General features: G+C 44.4%; 1 protein-coding gene across 1 annotated transcript; it reads right to left on the reverse strand.

The window, feature by feature from the left end:
• Nucleotides 1-5737: 5737 nt before the first annotated feature.
• pax9 (paired box 9) lies at nucleotides 5738-14109 on the reverse strand. The gene is made up of 4 exons (XM_040137595.1): nucleotides 13967-14109; nucleotides 12654-13268; nucleotides 10129-10268; nucleotides 5738-6011 (listed from the first exon to the last, which is right to left on the reverse strand). Exons 1-4 carry the CDS (start codon nucleotides 13968-13970, stop codon nucleotides 5757-5759), a joined length of 1014 nt encoding a protein of 337 aa, XP_039993529.1. The 5' UTR covers nucleotides 13971-14109; the 3' UTR covers nucleotides 5738-5756.
• Between the last annotated feature and the right edge of the window lie 3806 nt (nucleotides 14110-17915).

Here is a 17915-nt window from a genome sequence, read left to right on the forward strand (position 1 = left end):
TAGGTTTTAAAGATGCTATATGTAAGTTTTTGCTATCACTACATAGCCAACATTAGCATTGACAGCTGTTTACTTACCAATCTAGAAGAAACGGTGTGAGTTAAGCTTCCAACTTCATCTCTTTCCTCGCTACTTCTTCAACTTCTCATGCTGAAGTGAGAGCAGACCTGACACTACAGTGACTCACTATCGCAAAGTGGTATTACAAGACGGAATGGGCCAGAGGTAGCTTGTTAGCTGCTCAACTTCAGTAGAGGAAAAGAAGTGATAGGAATAGCAGCAAAACAATCATTAAAACTGGCGTTGCTGGAGAAAGCTCTTGGCGAGTAAAGGAATGAATTTTGATGCTAACATTTGCTGCATAGCGAGAGCATATACTTACATATAGCACCCTTTAAAGGCCCTGAAAACTTAGTTTCTCAATTAGCTTCTTACTATGTGCAATGGGGTCATACATGAGCACAATGTTTTCTTCCAAATTTAGAAGTTGTTTAGTAGTTTTAGCTATCTCCCATGACATATTTAGGTATTTTTATGTTTTTCTCTGTGCTCTTCTCAGTGGTTTTGCGTGGTGGGTGCTCAGTTGAAAAAATATCATGCCCCATACTTCTGTGAACCAATCAGAGTTTAGCTATATTTGAAGCAATAATTTGATACTGTCAGTCCAATCAGGCCAAACCTCACCCACACAGTCCTGATTAAGCAGATTATGTGAGTTTTTGAGAGTTAAACCCAAAAAGCATAATAATAAAAAATGTTGAACTTTAACTGTAATAACTTTAATTGTTGCTGATTTAGTCATGAATACTTAAATTTATAGAGAAATACTTGATATTTGAAATCAGGTTTTCAGGGGCTTTAATTTTCAAATGGAATAAAACACCAAGAATTAAGTGAAGGCATCCTCACAGGACAATCACAGAAGGACTTCCAAAATAAAATAAAAAAAATTTTAGGCCCACTATAGAGGACTTGAGTATATATCATGATCTTATAGCTGCACAGTACATGTTATTTGACAAAACTTGAACACAAACTGAGTTCAGCTGAGCCTCATAGACCAACCCAACCAGAGCTCTGCTGGACACAGTAGCTCACCACGCCCATCAAATTTAATAAATTCAATTTGATGGGGGTGAGCGATGAGCAGATTAAAGTAATCTGCTCATTCGGGAGTAGCTTTTTAAATCAGGAACCGTACATACACTCACTACAGCCATGAAGGGACACATACGTGTCTATGCGCACACATACATACTGTCTGTATGTATACATTTTCATATACGTCATTCATTCAAGATCACAAATATATACTGTGATCACAACCATAGTACTGTGCTTTTCTGTATTTTTTATACACTGCAGAACTATTTTTCAGTAATATCTGTTTGCATGACTAAAAATTTTATGTACCTTCTATAAATTGGACTAGCGTGAAATCTTTATTTCTCGAGCATTTATTGGCAAGAAATTGTGTTAATTTGAATTTTTTTTAAATCTCATTTTAAAATATTAGTATTTTTGGAAAGTTACTTGCATGTATTGGTCACAAATAAAAAGGAATAAAATTAAACTCCTCACTTGGTTCCTCACTGCGTGTGTTGGGCGTTGGTTAAGCACTTGTGTGTCCTGTACCTGTAAGTTTGTTTTGTTGTATGTTTGTCTTCTCTGGAAACATTTCAGCTTGGCATTGATATATGTGTATCACCTTCCTTCAGTTTACCACTTCTTTACCCTCCGCCCCGTCTTTCCCCCATCAGAGCCCTTTGTTGTTTGAGAACCTGTCAGCCAGTAGAAGTCGTATTAGCCAACCAAGTGTCAGTCTTTTCTCTCTCGGCTGTGGGGAGTCAGTGCCTGAGCATAGCTTTAGTGTAGGCTAAAACAACAAGCTTAAGAAATTCAAATGTGGCTGCAGGACTAGTGGGGTTAACGCACACATTCTCTCCTTCTGCCATGCACACACACACACACACACACACACACACACACACACACACACACACACACACACACACACACCTGTTGCCCAGCCTTAAGGGTAGTGGCTGCTCTATAAGAGACTCATCTTAAGCTCATCTGGTGGTAGCGTATACCGAGCCACGTTGGCATTTGACAGTCGTCATTAATGTGGGAGTCTTGCTCCGCCAAAATGGAACGGCTCCTGTTTTTTTTTTTGGGGGGTTTTTGCCCTGGGAGCCTGTGGTGAAAGACTTAACAACTGCAGCTTGCAGACTGATGGAACTGTAAGCGCTTTACCTGTCCTTTCTGCAATAGATTGCTTGAATGCGCATGTTTGTTTCAGACTTGACAGCTCGTAACGTGTGCCGCGTGTACTGCTGGTAGCCAAGCAACACAACCACCCTTCACCTGGATTCCCTGCACACCATGCTGATCATAAATCTTCAGCAGCAAAGTCCCCTTCTCATTTTCTTTACACTCTTTCCACGTATTTTGCTCATCTTCACCCGGAACATTTCAATCTAGTGGCTCCACTTTGACAGACCTGCATGGCTGTACTTGTCTTTCCCAATGCAGACGTCGGTAATGCTTAATATAAATTATATGTCGAGGATTTACAGTATGTGTCCAAAAAAAACAAAAAAATAGATTCATGTCAGTGTGATTGAACACTGGAGCCACATGTGTACATACCTAAGACACGGAACCAGACATGTTGTGATTTTCCCAGCACAGCGGATTGTTTTGTCTTTATGAGAGGTTTTACTCACCTGTCTGCACAATATTGGTGTTTTAAGGCATTAAGAAAACATTCTGGCTGTTGTCAGCTTCTTTTAAAAATGTTCACTGAGCAGAAACACGCACGAAGTGCTGCGCTCGCCCAGTGTTACGTACTCTCTGCTCTGTGTTACTCTGCAAATGGCTGTCTTGTTTCTGATTGCATGTGGAGAAGTAAAGATAACCATATGACACTGAAGTCAGACTCAACATCATTAATTATAAACACGTGTCTGCCCCTATTTTTAAAACGAAGCCTTTTAGACCTCGCTTCCATAAAGCTGACCAACATTAGGCTACAAGAACAAGGATTATTAGACTTTCGAGAAGCTATTCCTCCTGTCTAGAAAACACATTGTTCCTGTTTTTTAAATACTGGTGTCAATTAAGATGACCACATTTTAATTTTCTTGTATGAGTCAGAGGAGGCCAACAAGTATGTGCTCAGTTCATGTAGCTTAGTTGAAAGGAAAAGTTGTTTGGCCTCGTTGTGCGTAGGCTGAGGTAAAATACACCAAAAAAAAAAACACAGCATGTGAAGACTTTGTCATGCCACTCAGAGAGTTAACTATCATTTGCTGTACGTGATGAATGGTGGTTGGTAAAGGGTGGTGGCCATGAGGGCTGGCCGGTAAAGCGAATGTGCGATCATCACATACCTGTGATGTGGTTCACATACGGTCAAAGACACACTACGATCCCCGAGCCAACGGTCCGTGACCACTGGATGCGGGGAAGAGTGCTTTCCTAGTCAAATCAGCCCTCGCATGGGGAAGACTGTTGACACTGTCACACGGAGGGACTGTTTATGTTGTAACACAGGAGGAATGGAAACATGGGGCCATAACTAAAGCAGCCGCCACCCTGAACCCTCAGCAGCAGGTAATGCTGTGTAAAAGAGCAGGTGAGCAATGTTATCAAGTGATAGATCTACAACTTCGTGTCCACACTGGAGCCCACTTTTTTTTTTTTTTAAATCTCTGCTTTCCACTGCAGGGCTAGACAGGGCCTGTCAGACTCACTCGTAATTTATTACACTACCCCCCCCACACACACACACACACACACACACACACACACACACATACACATACACATGCGGGCACACAAAAACTTTCATGAAGTATTTTTGCATCACTTTGCAAACATGTCATTTGTCAGTTGGCCTGCGTGCTTTTCTTTTGTAATGAACACGCTGAGTTGGCCCTGACAAGCCCTTTTTGGTCCTTTTGTGGCTGCCGAAGGTTCGTGTTTGGGTCCCATGTCTGATGACCCTATTTGCGGCTCTCTGAATGGACTCCACCTCACCCCAGGGGTCTGGGTGTCCTCGGCACACCGATCTCAAATTGTAATGCAAAACCGATGCTCTAATTTACAGTGTCTTACGCACGCTTGAATCCAAATGCAAAACTGTTTAAGATTACTGGAAATGACAGAAGACATTCGCTATTATTTACAAAGGACAGTCGACCTTTGAAAATCATACAGCTTCCATGTGAGATATTAACTGAAGGTAGCCTTTTCTATTCAAAAGAATAAACAGTGAGATTAGGAAATATCTCCATCTCTTTCTATATATTTTGGTAATAAAACAGCATTTTATATTTTCATCACTTCAGCCTCAACATATAATATTTGCTTTGACTAGATGCATTTGAGAAAAAATTGCAAAATATCACTTTGTAAAACCAATTATTGATAAAAAATATATCATTGAATTTCTTTTTGAACTATGTATTTCTTTCTGTCACTCAGCTAATACTCAGTTATAATTTTTTTTTAATACAGGAAGGGCCAAATTTAGAGTAATGAGTTTGAGAGGACATGTACGTGATCGGTGCTATTTTAGTGGCCAAAAGATTTTAAAAGAATCGCTTAACGCGGTGATGAAAGCGTTTCCGATGTGCCTTCCTAGTGAGCTGTGAAACGTGGTAATAGAAAGTACAGGCCTTGTATGAGCATACACTTCTCCTTTCTTTTTTTCTTTTCTTTTTTTTTATGAAAAGCAGTTTCCTGCTCATGTAAAACAGGCCAGTAGGCTACCATACCTTGAATTTAGCAGAGCTACACTGCCAGAAAGAGAGAGAGGGAAGATAAATACTTTTAGCTGTGACACACTTAATCTGTTCTCAGAATAAAAAGTGCTGAGGGTTAGCCCCAAACAACCGGCAAACTTCATGAAGACCAATAACAGCCAAACAATTTAATAAGATACATTCAATTTCATTGTGCAACATTTGTCAATTGATAATGCTCTAGACTCCAACATAAGACCAAATGCCAATTTTGTCTAAAGGTGCATGGAGGTTCCCATGCTGTCTGTAAGGCTAATTGCACTTCATTCAACGTACCTTTATCTAATAAATAAACTTCTCTGGAGCTCTTGCATAGGCTACATTTTTAGAGAAGTGGGAAAACAATGCACCATAGGACAGTTACTTTTATCAAAACATAAACAACAACAACAAAAAGCATACAAACATACAAAAAAAAAAAAAAAATAGCAATAAAAAGCACCCTGAAACACTAATGCAAAGTTGTTGTTTTCCCTCTTCTTTGATTGCTTATTCATGGAGTTATACATTACCACATTTGGCCCAAAGAAATTTGCAGAAGTGTACAGTAAAGAATCTGAGAGGAATTGTGTTGATGGATGGAGTAGCAGTCATGCATCAGTCCTTCAGTACACCTGTCCTGCAAGTTCTTTCAGACAACGAGTTTGTCGTAAAAAAATTTGGACGGACTGTTAATTCCTCGTGTGTCTTTGGTCTGATTGTGTGTAGCGGGGAGGAGGAGGGGGGTGTCACGTACAGAACGGCACAAATATGGGTCCTGGGGGCCGAGTCCTTCATAGAAAGGAGGCAGTGGGAATGAAATGAAGCCAGAGGGGACAGACTTGGTGTCTACTGTCCTCGCCATCTCTCGCTCACCCCACCCCCCACCCCCTCCCTCTCCCCCTCCCGCTCTCTCCCTCTCTCTCTCTCTCTCTCTCTCCCCCCAATCAGTCTGTGGAGCCGACTTCACAGCGCCGAGGCGGCGACCGGGTGGATGGCGTCCCGGCTGGCTGTCATGCTCTTGAAGGCCAGAGGGGTGGCGATGTCACAGCTGTGGGGAGATAGAGCACTGCCACTGGCCGGCTGCCATGTGGGTCCGGTCACATAGGCCGACGTGGTGGCGCTGTACCCCATGTAGGGTGACACTTGGGTGGGAGGGTGGTAAGGAGGGATGCTGGGTGCTGTGACATAGCTGTTCACTGTGGGCAATCCACTCGGCGTCTGGGAACGAAAGACAGGGTAAAAAAAAAAAAGGAGAAGATTAGGTGAAGATTTGTATCAAAGGTAACTGCAGAAATCACAGTTAGTCATTTTCATTTTTTGGTTTTCCTCGGACTTGGGGGGGAGGAAAAAAAAAAGATTTGCCGAAACCGTTGAGAAGTAAGACTTCAAATTTTAAACTGTTATTTAGTGATTCCAGCCCAGGTAGACACACACACACACACACACACACACACACACACACACACACACACACACACACACACACACAAAAGCAGCTGAGCAATAGGAAAAAAAAACCTGAGGTAAGCTGTAAAGAAAGTGAAAGGACGAGAGACTGTTGAATTTTAAACAGCAGAGACTTAAAATCTAACTTCACAGCCACCACATTAAAAAAAAAAAAACCCCATTTTCCCAATTCTGATGAAAGTACGAATGATCAATTATGCGCTCTCATGCCCCTGGAACATATTAACCGTGTATAAAAACCATACATGCATGATTGCCCATCTTTATATGGGGCTAGTTCTCCACCCGAAACTGGACGTTTCTCCGGCAGCGTTGACACACCACGCCAGACGATGGGAGACAGGGTGGTTGGGGGCGCCACGAAACAGATGTCATGAGAGATTGAGAGTGAAAGGGCAGGAAGAGGGGAAATATGATAGAGAATGAGGCGAGCATGGAGTATGAAGCATGAATGGGCTTTACTTCTCTGGCACAGCGACAGGACTTAACTTGTGGAATTCACCAAAGCATTTCAACAGGGAGGCCGAATTTCTGTTCCTGGGTGGTCTGCGACTACTGAGAATTATTTCTACAATCGGGATCTTTTCTGTCCCTCTGACTTATTTTCATAGACCGGCTCAACTGGCAGAGACGCAGGCTGTTTTTTTTTTTTTTTTTTTGTTTTTTTTTTTTTTTTCTAAAATAGATATGAAAAATTGTACTCTAAACTGACATTTGCGGTGATTGTAAAACATAACCAGAGAGAGAGAACTGGTTTTGTGTGTGTGTGTGTACACAAGCGCCTGTAGGTGTCTGTGGGTCTGTGATGGGTGACTGTGGGTGTCCCAGTCTGTGTTTGTTTGTGTGTCTTCGTGTGGCTCAATGACACTGCAGCTTATTTCATAAAATCTTATACCGGTTTTTGGCATTTGTTTAAAATCATGGTTTTTTTTGTCTTTTTGTTTTTCTTTGTTTTTCACTTAAATCGTTTAGTGTAATTGAACATTTTTCCAAAGCAAATCACATCGTCCACTAATGAAAAGCACAACATGTAACACATTCAACTCCAGTGCTTACACACACACACACACACACACACACAGGCATGTATACATACACATGCATGCATACACACACACACACAGGCCCTACAGTGCATACACATATACAAAATGACAGGAAACCACTAGTAAAAGAACACCACTAACTACAGCCTCAGAAATGACCACAGACTCGAATCAACACCTTTCTGACACAAAGTCAACAAAAATTTAAAAGGTTTACGGAGGGTGTATTTGTGGCAGCCTGCATCGTTTGTTTAGGTGTACCTGTTATTTTGTCCACCACCCATTGTCCGACCGAATATATTTGTATCTCAGAATTTAAAGATTTACTTCAGAGCAGATCTCTGAAAGCACATTTTTCTAACACAACCCGCAAATCTTGGGTGTTGCATTTAAAGTGGTCCCAATGGTCTCGTGCATTTTTATAATAAATTAGCTGCGTCGTTTGTTGATCCGGAGACGTTAAGAATGAGGTTGGTGTTGGTGTTTTGGTGCCCTTTTCGAATCAATGAACAACAAACGCCCCCTGACGCAATTCATGCAAATCATAACAGCTCGGGGGGGGGGCGGGGGGGACTCGCCTTGTCGCGCTCTGATCCCACTATTTCTACTTCGAATCGATCGTGAAAACGTCCAAATATTCAGACGCATTTTAATCCCGGCGGCAACAGCCATCTTGGACGAGATGAGACGTTTTACGCGAAGTACGTTTTAGTGACTGTTTCGATCCGCTTTCTCGAAACATAATCGGATTTCAGCTCCGAGTCGCCGCGTGGGCCGGGCTCGTGACTTAACTTTGAATTTATTTTACTGATGCTACTGCTTCCTCTTCCTCCTCTTCCTCCTCCTCCTCCTCCTCTTCTCCTTCCAGAGAAAAACCTGAGGGTCCCATGGGTGCCTCTGTCCGCGCTGCCCTCTGAGCAGCGCACATAGGCCACATGTTGCCAACCGCAGCGTTTGGCCTTATACACAGAGGCGAGTGTGTGAGTGTGTGTGTGTGTGTGTGTTTTTGATGTAGGCCTTCTAATGTTTGACAAAAGGTTTTAGTGTCCCGTTTGAAACTTTTAACTTTGCACCGACAGAGAAAAATGTTTTGTTGTGTTTTTTTTTTTTTTTTTTTTAAATGAGGCCTGTACCTAGAAAAATACAGGGGAGGGGGAAAACAAATGACATCTAGCCTGGAAACCTCGGGGCCTTTCAGCCCCCGTGAGATTTTAACGCGATCACTGCGCGACACTTCACCGAGTCTCTGTCTCCCAAACGCAGACGAACATTAGAGTTCAGCAGGCTGCACTAGACGCCTGCACAAAATCTGAGTGACAGAGGCTCGGTCAGTCCCCAGTCTTCTTCTTCTTTTGCTTTTTTTTTTTTTTCTGGTGCAACAGCACTCGCTTTACCATTCTTTGTTTTTCACGTAATAAACTCCGTCATTTATAGACGTGTTATTTTCTGCATTTAACGGCCCTTGTTGTTGCGTAGCCGCTTGGCTTAACCGCTCAGACCCTCGGTGTGTCCGCTCGTCGCTGCCGCGACTTCGAACGCTCCCGGTCTCGAAAGTTTTTTTTTTTCTGCGTGATGAGCACGAAAAAAAAAAAAACGAAAGTGGCCCAACAAACGATGCGGCATGAAAATGATTATTATTGTTGCTGTTAGTCTGTAGCGAGAATCACACGCCCTGTCAAAATAAGAGGGGGGGCAAGCACGCATGCGTGAGCACGCACACATTGATGTCATCACAGCCTTTCATTTGTTACCTTCTTTAGAAAAAACGCAAAAAATAAAAGCCCGTGAGGAGACGTTCAGAGACACTACGACGAGATCTGGACAGAAAAGTACAGACCAAAAAAAAATTAAATACATAAAAAACCTAATTGATATAGAGACAATTCTGACTGTAATTTATACGAAGGGCGAGTCCTCAGCCTTTAATATGAATAATATTAAAATATTCGTGTATATAGTGAGTGTGTGAAATTCGTCGTCGATGCCTCGATATTATTCTCGGTCCTGCTTCATTTTGGATATTGCTATTTCATGATTGTCTTTCGATGTTGAAGAACTCGGCGAAAAAAGAAAGAAAAAAAAAAAAACCCAAGTAATGTCCCGAACGTTTACGCCTGCACGACAGTTGCCTCAAAACAAAATTTTAGTATTTACTGATTTTTTTTTTTTTTTTTCTAGCAAAAAACAAAAACCTGAATAAGACAAACTGTGCAGAGGTCAATGTTCCGTCTTTGCAGTTCAGTGTCTTGGCTCCAACCTTTGAATGGACTACAGCATTGAAACCAACCCATTAAAATACAAAAATAATTTACTAGGAAAACGAAAACAGACTATATATTAGTTTGCCTTTTTTTTTTTTTTTTTTATGAGTCCAACCAGTTTCTGATCGTTAAGCACGTTTCGATCAATTTCAAGAGCCCAACAAGCTGGAAAATAAAAATGAAGAGAATAACTGGGCCCTCCAAAACTCTCGACCTACTAATTACGAAATCATTTACACCGTAATGATTCATAAAAGCACCGACCGTGCAGCAGGACCTACAGGAAGTGCACCTTGTAAAGCCAAAATAAAAAATAATAAGATATTATTAAAAAAAGAAAATGCACCCAGCTCGCCAACTGAAGGAGCGCAGTAGTGCTGTGAAAGGGGAAAATTTCCAGGCCACATAATTATTAAAATATCATAATAATAAAAAAAAATGATTGCAGTTAGATGACTAGCCTGATTGCCAGGAGTCTGTTTTTTTATTTTATTTTTTTTTTTACTTTTGCTGCAATTGAGGTTAAAAAAAAAAAAAGAGAGAGAGGTGTCCGTTTTTTACCTGTGTGTATTTTGCTTCAGGTTCTAAATGCGGTTTATCCACGCCATTGACTAGTGGAGAGCTTGCTGGTGGGAAATTAGTCCTGTTTATAGCGCTCCATTCTTCTAGTTTGGCGCTGGAAAAGGATGGACTGTCACTAACTGGGGGGGCAAAAGAGAAAGAGAAAAAGAGAAGAGAGGATAGTCAGGGAGGGTTTTTTTTTGTTTTTTTTTTTTTAGATTAGGGGAGAGAAGAAAAAAAAAGACCCCGCACAAGACGCTGCTTCTCATCCAAACATCAGGCCCAGATTAGCCAGGTTGCCTGAGACATAATAAACCCTGTGACATTTTGCACTACAGCTCGGTCATTTATCATTTCACCCACAAATAGCTCAGATATCAACGGGCTTTCGCGTGTGTAAAGTTTATATATATAATATATATTATAAAACTTCTATTCTTGATCACTTTAACAAAAAATACCAGTTTTAGTATCTAAGAAAATGTATCTAATCTGATTCTGAAACTCGATTTAGATTTTCTTTTTCTGTGTAATTACCTGCAAGTGAGATGATACCGTCTTAAATTTGGCGCATTGAGAAGGTTTATCTCGTTTCGGGAATTTTCCTGAGCCATTAATCATTACACCTGGTCGGGCCTCACATTTCTCTGTGAAGGACTTTGACTGAGAAACACTGACTGTTGAGAAAAGGTGAAATTATATGCCCCCCCCCTCCCCTCCCCTCCCACTTGCCTTAAAGAAATACGCGTTTGGCCTGAGTGAAAGTAAATGTTTTGGCTCGTCCCGGAGTTCAGAGTGGGGCCCGGTTCAGGATGGTTATAAGTGAGACGACTCTCTGGTGGGTCGGGGACGCTCTACCGAGGCGGCTTCCTGTCGGGGACAAATTAGATTTACTTCCACCGTCTCCCTCCCTTTGTGCGTGATGGATGTTATATCTTACGCGATTCCCGGAGTTTGCACTGGGGAAAAGCAACCCCAGCAAAGCTATTAAATAGCTTCTTTTTTTTTTTTTTGGTACATCTTGAAAATGTATTTTTGGTGAATGGTCTTGAATTCATCCGCAGCGTTTTACTCCCTGTGGCCCACATTGTGCTTTGCCCGAAGCGCGTCAAGTAAGACATGTAAAATCAGTAACGCTTTATTATATTCCGCCTGCACATATTATCTTAATTTTCCATACTACTAGCTGCCATTTTCCATAAGTTCCAAATGTATTTTGTAAATAATCTGACTGATGAAATCGTTTAGGTGCAAATGGGCTCTAACTTCACCAAGTCTACTTAAAACTTAACGTAACCCAGCGTTCAAAAAACCTGCCACAAACATCTGCTAATAATTTGGAAATGCATGAATTGTTTATGAAGGCAGCCTTTTCAAAACACATTCCTCCCCCTGTGATTTCTCGTTGATATTGTTTAGATTGCCGAGTTAGGTTTTTCGCGTGGCGGTGGAAGTGGAGCGGGAGCCGGGGCGCGTTTCCGCGCGGTCGCCGTGAATCCTGACAGCGGGGACTACTCGCGGTGGACCTGACAGGACTTTCCCCTCCTGCCTTCTGGAAAACAGGCTCTCAGAAAATCCCTTTCACAACACCGAGCCGACCATTAACACTGATTTATGCCGGATCCTGTTTCACTGTTTCCAAAACAGTTGTGGTCTTGGTGAGCGCAGGGCCCAGGTTATCTGGGTCCTACCTGCATGTCACACACACACACACACACACACACGTAGGCTACCGCGGACACAACACTAGCAGCAGTAAGTCTATCTTAATGTGAGCTGACTCTCCCAGGCCCGAATCTCACGCTTAAAACCTGCTGAATTCGCAGCCCCTGCACAAAATGTCTGGTTCCAAGTCATGGCAAACACTCAGCGCACTTCATCTCGCCGCCTTTTCCCTCCGCTGTCCCTCTAATATTCCACATCCGCCTCTTAATTATTACTGTGAGCCAGACCATCTGTTTCTGAACTAACCTGCCTCCCCTTTACAAATCAATATCAGCAGGCCTACGTGATCTCATGGGATGGCGGATAAATAGCAAGCCACTTTTTAAGAGCGTTTCGTGTGTCACGTGTACGCATTTGAAGCTCGGGGTTAGAAATGACTTAAGAAATTGGCGCGTTATTCATGCGCCATTTGCTGATACCAGGCTGCAGCTGGCAGGTCAAATGGCATTTAAGCTCTCCCTCTCTCTCCCCCTCTCCCCCCCCCTCTCTCTCTCTCCCTCTCTCTCTCTGTCTCTCTCTGTCTCCCTCCCTCTCTCTCTCTCTCCCCCTCTTCCCCTCTCTCTCTCTCTCTCTCTCTCTCTCTCCATAGAGGCCTGTGAGTTTATAACGATACTTTTCGAGGCCCACAGAAACCATTTAATTAACTAAAATGGAAAAATAATGTCTCCCCCCCTTCCCCCCCCTCGCTCTCTCTCTCACACACACGCACATTCGCACTCTTGCGCGCAAAACCCCTTCAAAAGTTGGATAAATGTCGTGCAATAAACAAATGTAACCGCTCTCCATGCAGCCATTCTTACTTTGTTGCTCTGTAATAGACCGTATCCCCAGAATATCTGTTACAGAGTGCGAGGAAGGCCATATCCTGTGCATGGCCATGTGTCCGGGAAGGGTGGGCATGCCAGGGGGAGTGGGCACTTTGGATGTCGGGTATGAGTATAAGTGGTTGTAGGGTAAGGTCGGCTGTGGCGGCGGGTGAGGCGGCTGCTTGCCCGACTCGTACTGGCTCTGCTGGGACAGATTCCCGATCTTGTTGCGGAGGATCCGACTGATGGAACTGACGGAGGGGAGGTTGAACTTGTCGCAAACCCCGTCGGCGAGTAGCCTGTCCCGGATCTCCCAGGCAAAAATCCCCGGGTCTCTCTGCTTGTATGTCCGTATGTGCTTGACCACGGTGGGTGTGGTGACCCGCGGCTTGCTGCCTCCGATGGCCCCCGGGAGGATGGAGCCCGTCTCGTTGTAGCGGGCCAGGATCTTGCTGACGCAGCCGTGGGAGACGCGCAGCTGTCTGCTAATGTCACAGGGTCGAATCCCGAGCTGGGCCAGCTCCACGATCCTGAGCCGGATGGCGTTCGGGAGCGGCCTGCCGTTCACGAAAACACCGCCTAGCTGGTTCACCTCACCGAAGGCTGGCTCTGGTGTCAAAAACAAACACACAAAATACCAGAACAATGATCAGCGATTAGATAACCAAACCGAGGCCCACCACAGATTTCTAATAACCCGGGTTAAAAGGCTTATTCGTAAGGTTTTGTATTTCTTACCACGAATATAATTGTATCCAGTCAAATAGAGCAAATATGTTAAGTCCTGAACTGTGTTTTAATCTAGTTATGCCAAGTTTTGGCCGTTTCTAAAACCATTGTATAACCAAAATTCTTTAATACGTCTTTTTTAGTTTGCTTCAAAATCCGGCTTTACGCGAAGGTTGCAACTTGTAGAGTTTCAAGTGAATTTAGCAAAAATCCGGTCACCCCCAAAACAAAACTTTACCACGTCGAGTCGGGTGAAAAGTTCTCAACTGAAAGCTGACTGATGGCTGTCGCGCGGAAAGGCTCAACCTCGCGCGGATGCCAGGTCGCCCGATGCCAAAAGTCGCGCGTAACTGACACACGGAATAAATTCCGTCCGCTGGTTTCTCCCCACCGGACTAACAGCGAAACCGACCGGTCACAACATCACAGGCGGACAATATATCTCGCCACATTTCCCCCACTTTGCCGCCGGACGTTGGACCATTCGCTTCATCCCTGACAAGGAGAAGAAGAAGGAGAAGAAGAAGAAGAAGAAGAAGAAGGGGAGAAAAAAAAAACCGACTCAACGCTGAACTCACCCATCGTGTTAAAACCGCAAATGAAGAATACGGTGTCCGGTTTGTGCCTCCTGCGTGGATCCTGCTCCGCGTCCAGCGTGTCCACTGTCCAAAACCGCGTCCAAGAAAATCTTCTTGTGCGATAAGGAACAAGAGGGACAAAATTCTCGATCTGTTTCCTGACGGCGCTGGAGACAGGCTTACATTTCAATCTGTTGAAATCAGGAGGCCGGACTTCCAACACTCCTCTCCCGCTGATTGGCTCGGCTCTCCAATAGACGGTCGAGATTGCACAGCGCCGAGTCGCCATTGGTCCAAAAGTTTGACATGACAAGTCCACAGAGACCCCACCCCCCCGCCGCCGCCACCACCGCCACCACCACCACACCCCCAACCCCCCACCCCCACCCCCACCCCCAGTCCTCCTCCTCGTCCTGCTCTCTCCCATCAGAAAGCAAAGCTGGGGATATACCACCATGAATGCGTTTGTTATTGAGACAGACAGGGTGAGTATAATGCAATATCAAGATTTTGGATTAGATCTTCACCTTTTCAACTTAGATGTTGCAATAAATAAAGAGACGGGGAAAAAAAAAAAACTCCAGAGGGCGACCATAACAAGGAAATATTTTCTGAAAAAAATATTATTATTATTTCCGGAAAAGCGCGTAAATGTGTGCATTTTAACGCCACGTTTAGTTGCCAGTAATTGTATTTGTGCTCTCGTTTTTATAGCAGGGATCCATCCTTTCAAAATAAACTTCTAATGGGAAGACAAAAAGGTGGAAAACCTGACTTTGGGTGACTTTAGGCTCCACCAGGCAACCCTCCATCTCGGCCTTTCAAAGTGCATCGTCAGGGAAATGGGAGGAAATGAAGGATTTCGGTCTTGACTAGTGTCACTGGCTCGGTGATGTGGGTAAACCGTATCCCCGTGCGCTAGGGGATTATCGCCCTCCGTGTCTCCCTTGCGCGTCAAGCATCGGCCGCTGCACCACGTACAAGACGCTGAAAACAGAATCCTCTCGCTGGATGATGTGTCGCTGAGAACGAGGCGATCATAAAGGCAAACGTGTTTAGCTTCTGGAGAGACACTGTCTGGTCATGTCGTTTGAAAACAAATGGCAGCGCTGAACCGCCGCCAGATTTAACCCTTGTGCCAATTTTAAAATAATTATTGTTTGATTTATTTAGGCCTGCGTGGAAGGGACGACACACTTTGAGGTGTTATTTTAGCTCAATAATTTTATCTTTACCGTTTCAAACTATAAGTCCATTTGATTTGCGTTGAGGCTTTTTCGCTGGACGGGCCAAATGCTGCCTTCTGTTTTTGCCAATTACGCACGGCACGCGTTAAAGATGTGCAAATATCCTAGAGCTCTTGTATGATAAAGAAATTCCCCTCTACGTTTCTAACCTCCACACAGTTACCCGTGAGGCTCGGAGTCTGCAGAACGACACCTTGAAAAGGGGGGTTATTTTCTAACTGTGCCACCTCTGCAGGAATGGACCGGCTGCACAGAGACCCCACTTGAAAGCACTGAGGAAGATTTGTTACTTCCCGACACGAGAAACAAACACACACACACCACAACCTTGCGCCTTCGCTCTGTCACCGTCCTGACTCACGCTTTGGGTTTTTCTCGTTTCATATTTAAAAAAAGGAAAAAAAAAAAGAAAAAAAAGAAGAAGGCCACGGCGCGTGACTGACCTTCATCTCTGAGGAACCTGAAGGGATCAACGTGCGTGTAAACATCAAACGGCGCAATTAGGAATATTGTGTAGGAAACCTCTGCTGGCGTCGAACACCGAGGCTCCCCGCGAATGTACACAGAGGATTCCTCGGTGTTTGCTTCAGCAGGCTCAGCCCCGCGGGCCGGGCACCGGAGAGCGGACGGCTATTCCCGTTTTTCATTTCGTTTTCCCACCTTTACGGGAGGGCGTAAATCTCTGGAACTGCCCGGATTTACAGTGAGCGCCTCAACGCTAATACGAGTCAGACGGGCCTTTGGAGGAGGCGTAAATCAGCGCTTTTCCTAGAGATATTTTGTTTACATGAAGGGTTAGTTTCCTTAAGACGACGGACTGGGGGTCTTAGTTGACTCCTTTCTTTTTTTTTTTTTTTTTTTTTGAATAGAAATGCACCACCGTATCGCCGCTTGTGCGCCCACCTGCAAAACCCCGCTCAGCTCCCGGGCCACTAATGCGTCAAGGATAATGTTTACCGTGGGGGGAAACGTGCTCAACTTGCTTCCACCGAGACGCCTCCGGTGGCTGAACTAACCAAAAGGTCAGCAGCGAGGGATCAAAGGTCCCCGCGAGCTGCTCCATCTTCAGCCTTTTCCAGAACTGGCCGGGTCGCGCGCCTTTCCCCCCTTTTCCGTGATACAATGCAACCTGAGGTCGGACGCCGTGCTGCGGGCACAGCGCGGGCCCTCACCGTTTTTCATAGGTGTTTATCCGATTCTTGACATCACACAACAACTGGAAATGATCAACACTCAGTCGCTGGTTGAAATAAATGACGGCAGATTTCTGAAATTATCGTTGGAAATTCCCTTAAAGTCAGAAAACGATTGCGCTAGATCCGATCACAGCGATTATTATTGTTATTGTTATTATTATTATTGTTGTTATTATTTATGATTATTTTTTTATTAACAGTAATAATATTTTTTAATCAAATGGGGGCCGTTAAGGGGGAGTAAAGAGTAAAGAAGCTTCACATGTTTGTCATTATCCGGTCAAGATGCTGTATGTTGACCTTGAAGCGGATGGAGTATTTAACACAAGCTGTGTATTCCGTGCGCAGCCCAAATGTATAAGCAGTCTTTAATAACTATCAGTGCTACTGATGTTTATTCGGCTGAAATTCCTTCTTTCTTTTTCCCCCCCCCCCCCCCCCCGTCTTTCCGTGAGCGCCACGCCACTGCTAACAGGCCTCCACGCATGATTTCCAGACTCTACATGGCTGTCACACGCCCTGCACTGTTCACAAGCCGCCCCCCCCCCAAAAAAAAAAAATCGTCCATGTCGAATTGAAGCCTTCATGCCGTCTGCGAAGGAAACGCATCACTAGTCGAGACAAATTGTGCAACGGGGGACTCGGAGCCTCGGCGATGGCTCCCTCCGGGAGGCTGGAGGTTCCCTCATCTCATGCTGTTCTTCTCTGGATCCAGAGATGGACGGCGGCGGGGCTTGTCCTCCCCGCTCGTTACCTGCCCTGCGCCAGCGGGCCTTTGCCACCATAAAGGTCTCACGCGTCGACCCACGGTGTCGTCCGCCGCTCGCGCTCGCAGCCGAGGACGAAGCGGCGTCTACACGAAGTGGTTAAACACCGTTGCATTTTGGTCTTTAAGGTGCAGTTGCGGCCACACGTGCAGCAGGCAGATGAATGAAGACTCGGCTATTTCAAACACGCGCACACACACACACACACACACACACACACACACACACACACACACAGCCCTGCTGTGTGTCTGGCGCTTCTACGGTTTATTTGCCCCCCACAAAAAAGAAGAAAAAAATTTGCAATGCAGCTTCTCCATGACACAGTCTCTGTGTCTGGATAATCTACAGGTTGTCGGTAATATCATATTGACACACACCTGAGCTTCTCTGACTTTCTCTGGCCTGTTCGCGGCAGAGCGACCTGCAGCCTCCCCCCAACATCACCAGCCTCCCGCTCCTAATAAAGCTCTGCTACGTTTTTATAAACCCGCAAGAATAATTCCAATTATGCAGTTGAACCCTTTTTTTTTTTTTTTTTGATTGCAAGATAACGGAGCCCTAAATGTGTGTGTGATTAAACGTAACCGCAATCTCAACGTTTCTCTTAACATTTCTCACGTCGGATTATCTGTATTCATGTTGTCTTTTTTTTTTTTTCTTGGTCTCTTCGTTTACAGACTTGTTGCTCTGTTTTCCCCTTCTGTGGAATCTGTGCAGCAAACGCAACCCCTCGTCC

This window comes from Xiphias gladius, chromosome 10 (assembly GCF_016859285.1).
Source record: "Xiphias gladius isolate SHS-SW01 ecotype Sanya breed wild chromosome 10, ASM1685928v1, whole genome shotgun sequence".
Lineage (NCBI taxonomy): Eukaryota > Metazoa > Chordata > Actinopteri > Istiophoriformes > Xiphiidae > Xiphias > Xiphias gladius.

Excerpts from the sequence above, each read along its gene's own strand:
- pax9 (XM_040137595.1), bottom strand. Across the intron at positions 10,269-12,653 it reads GTCTATTACAGAGCAACAAA|TTAGTGACAGTCCATCCTTT; the intron begins GTAAGAATGGCT and ends TTGCCCCCCCAG. Across the intron at positions 6,012-10,128 it reads CTGAAGCAAAATACACACAG|ACGCCGAGTGGATTGCCCAC; the intron begins GTAAAAAACGGA and ends TTTCGTTCCCAG.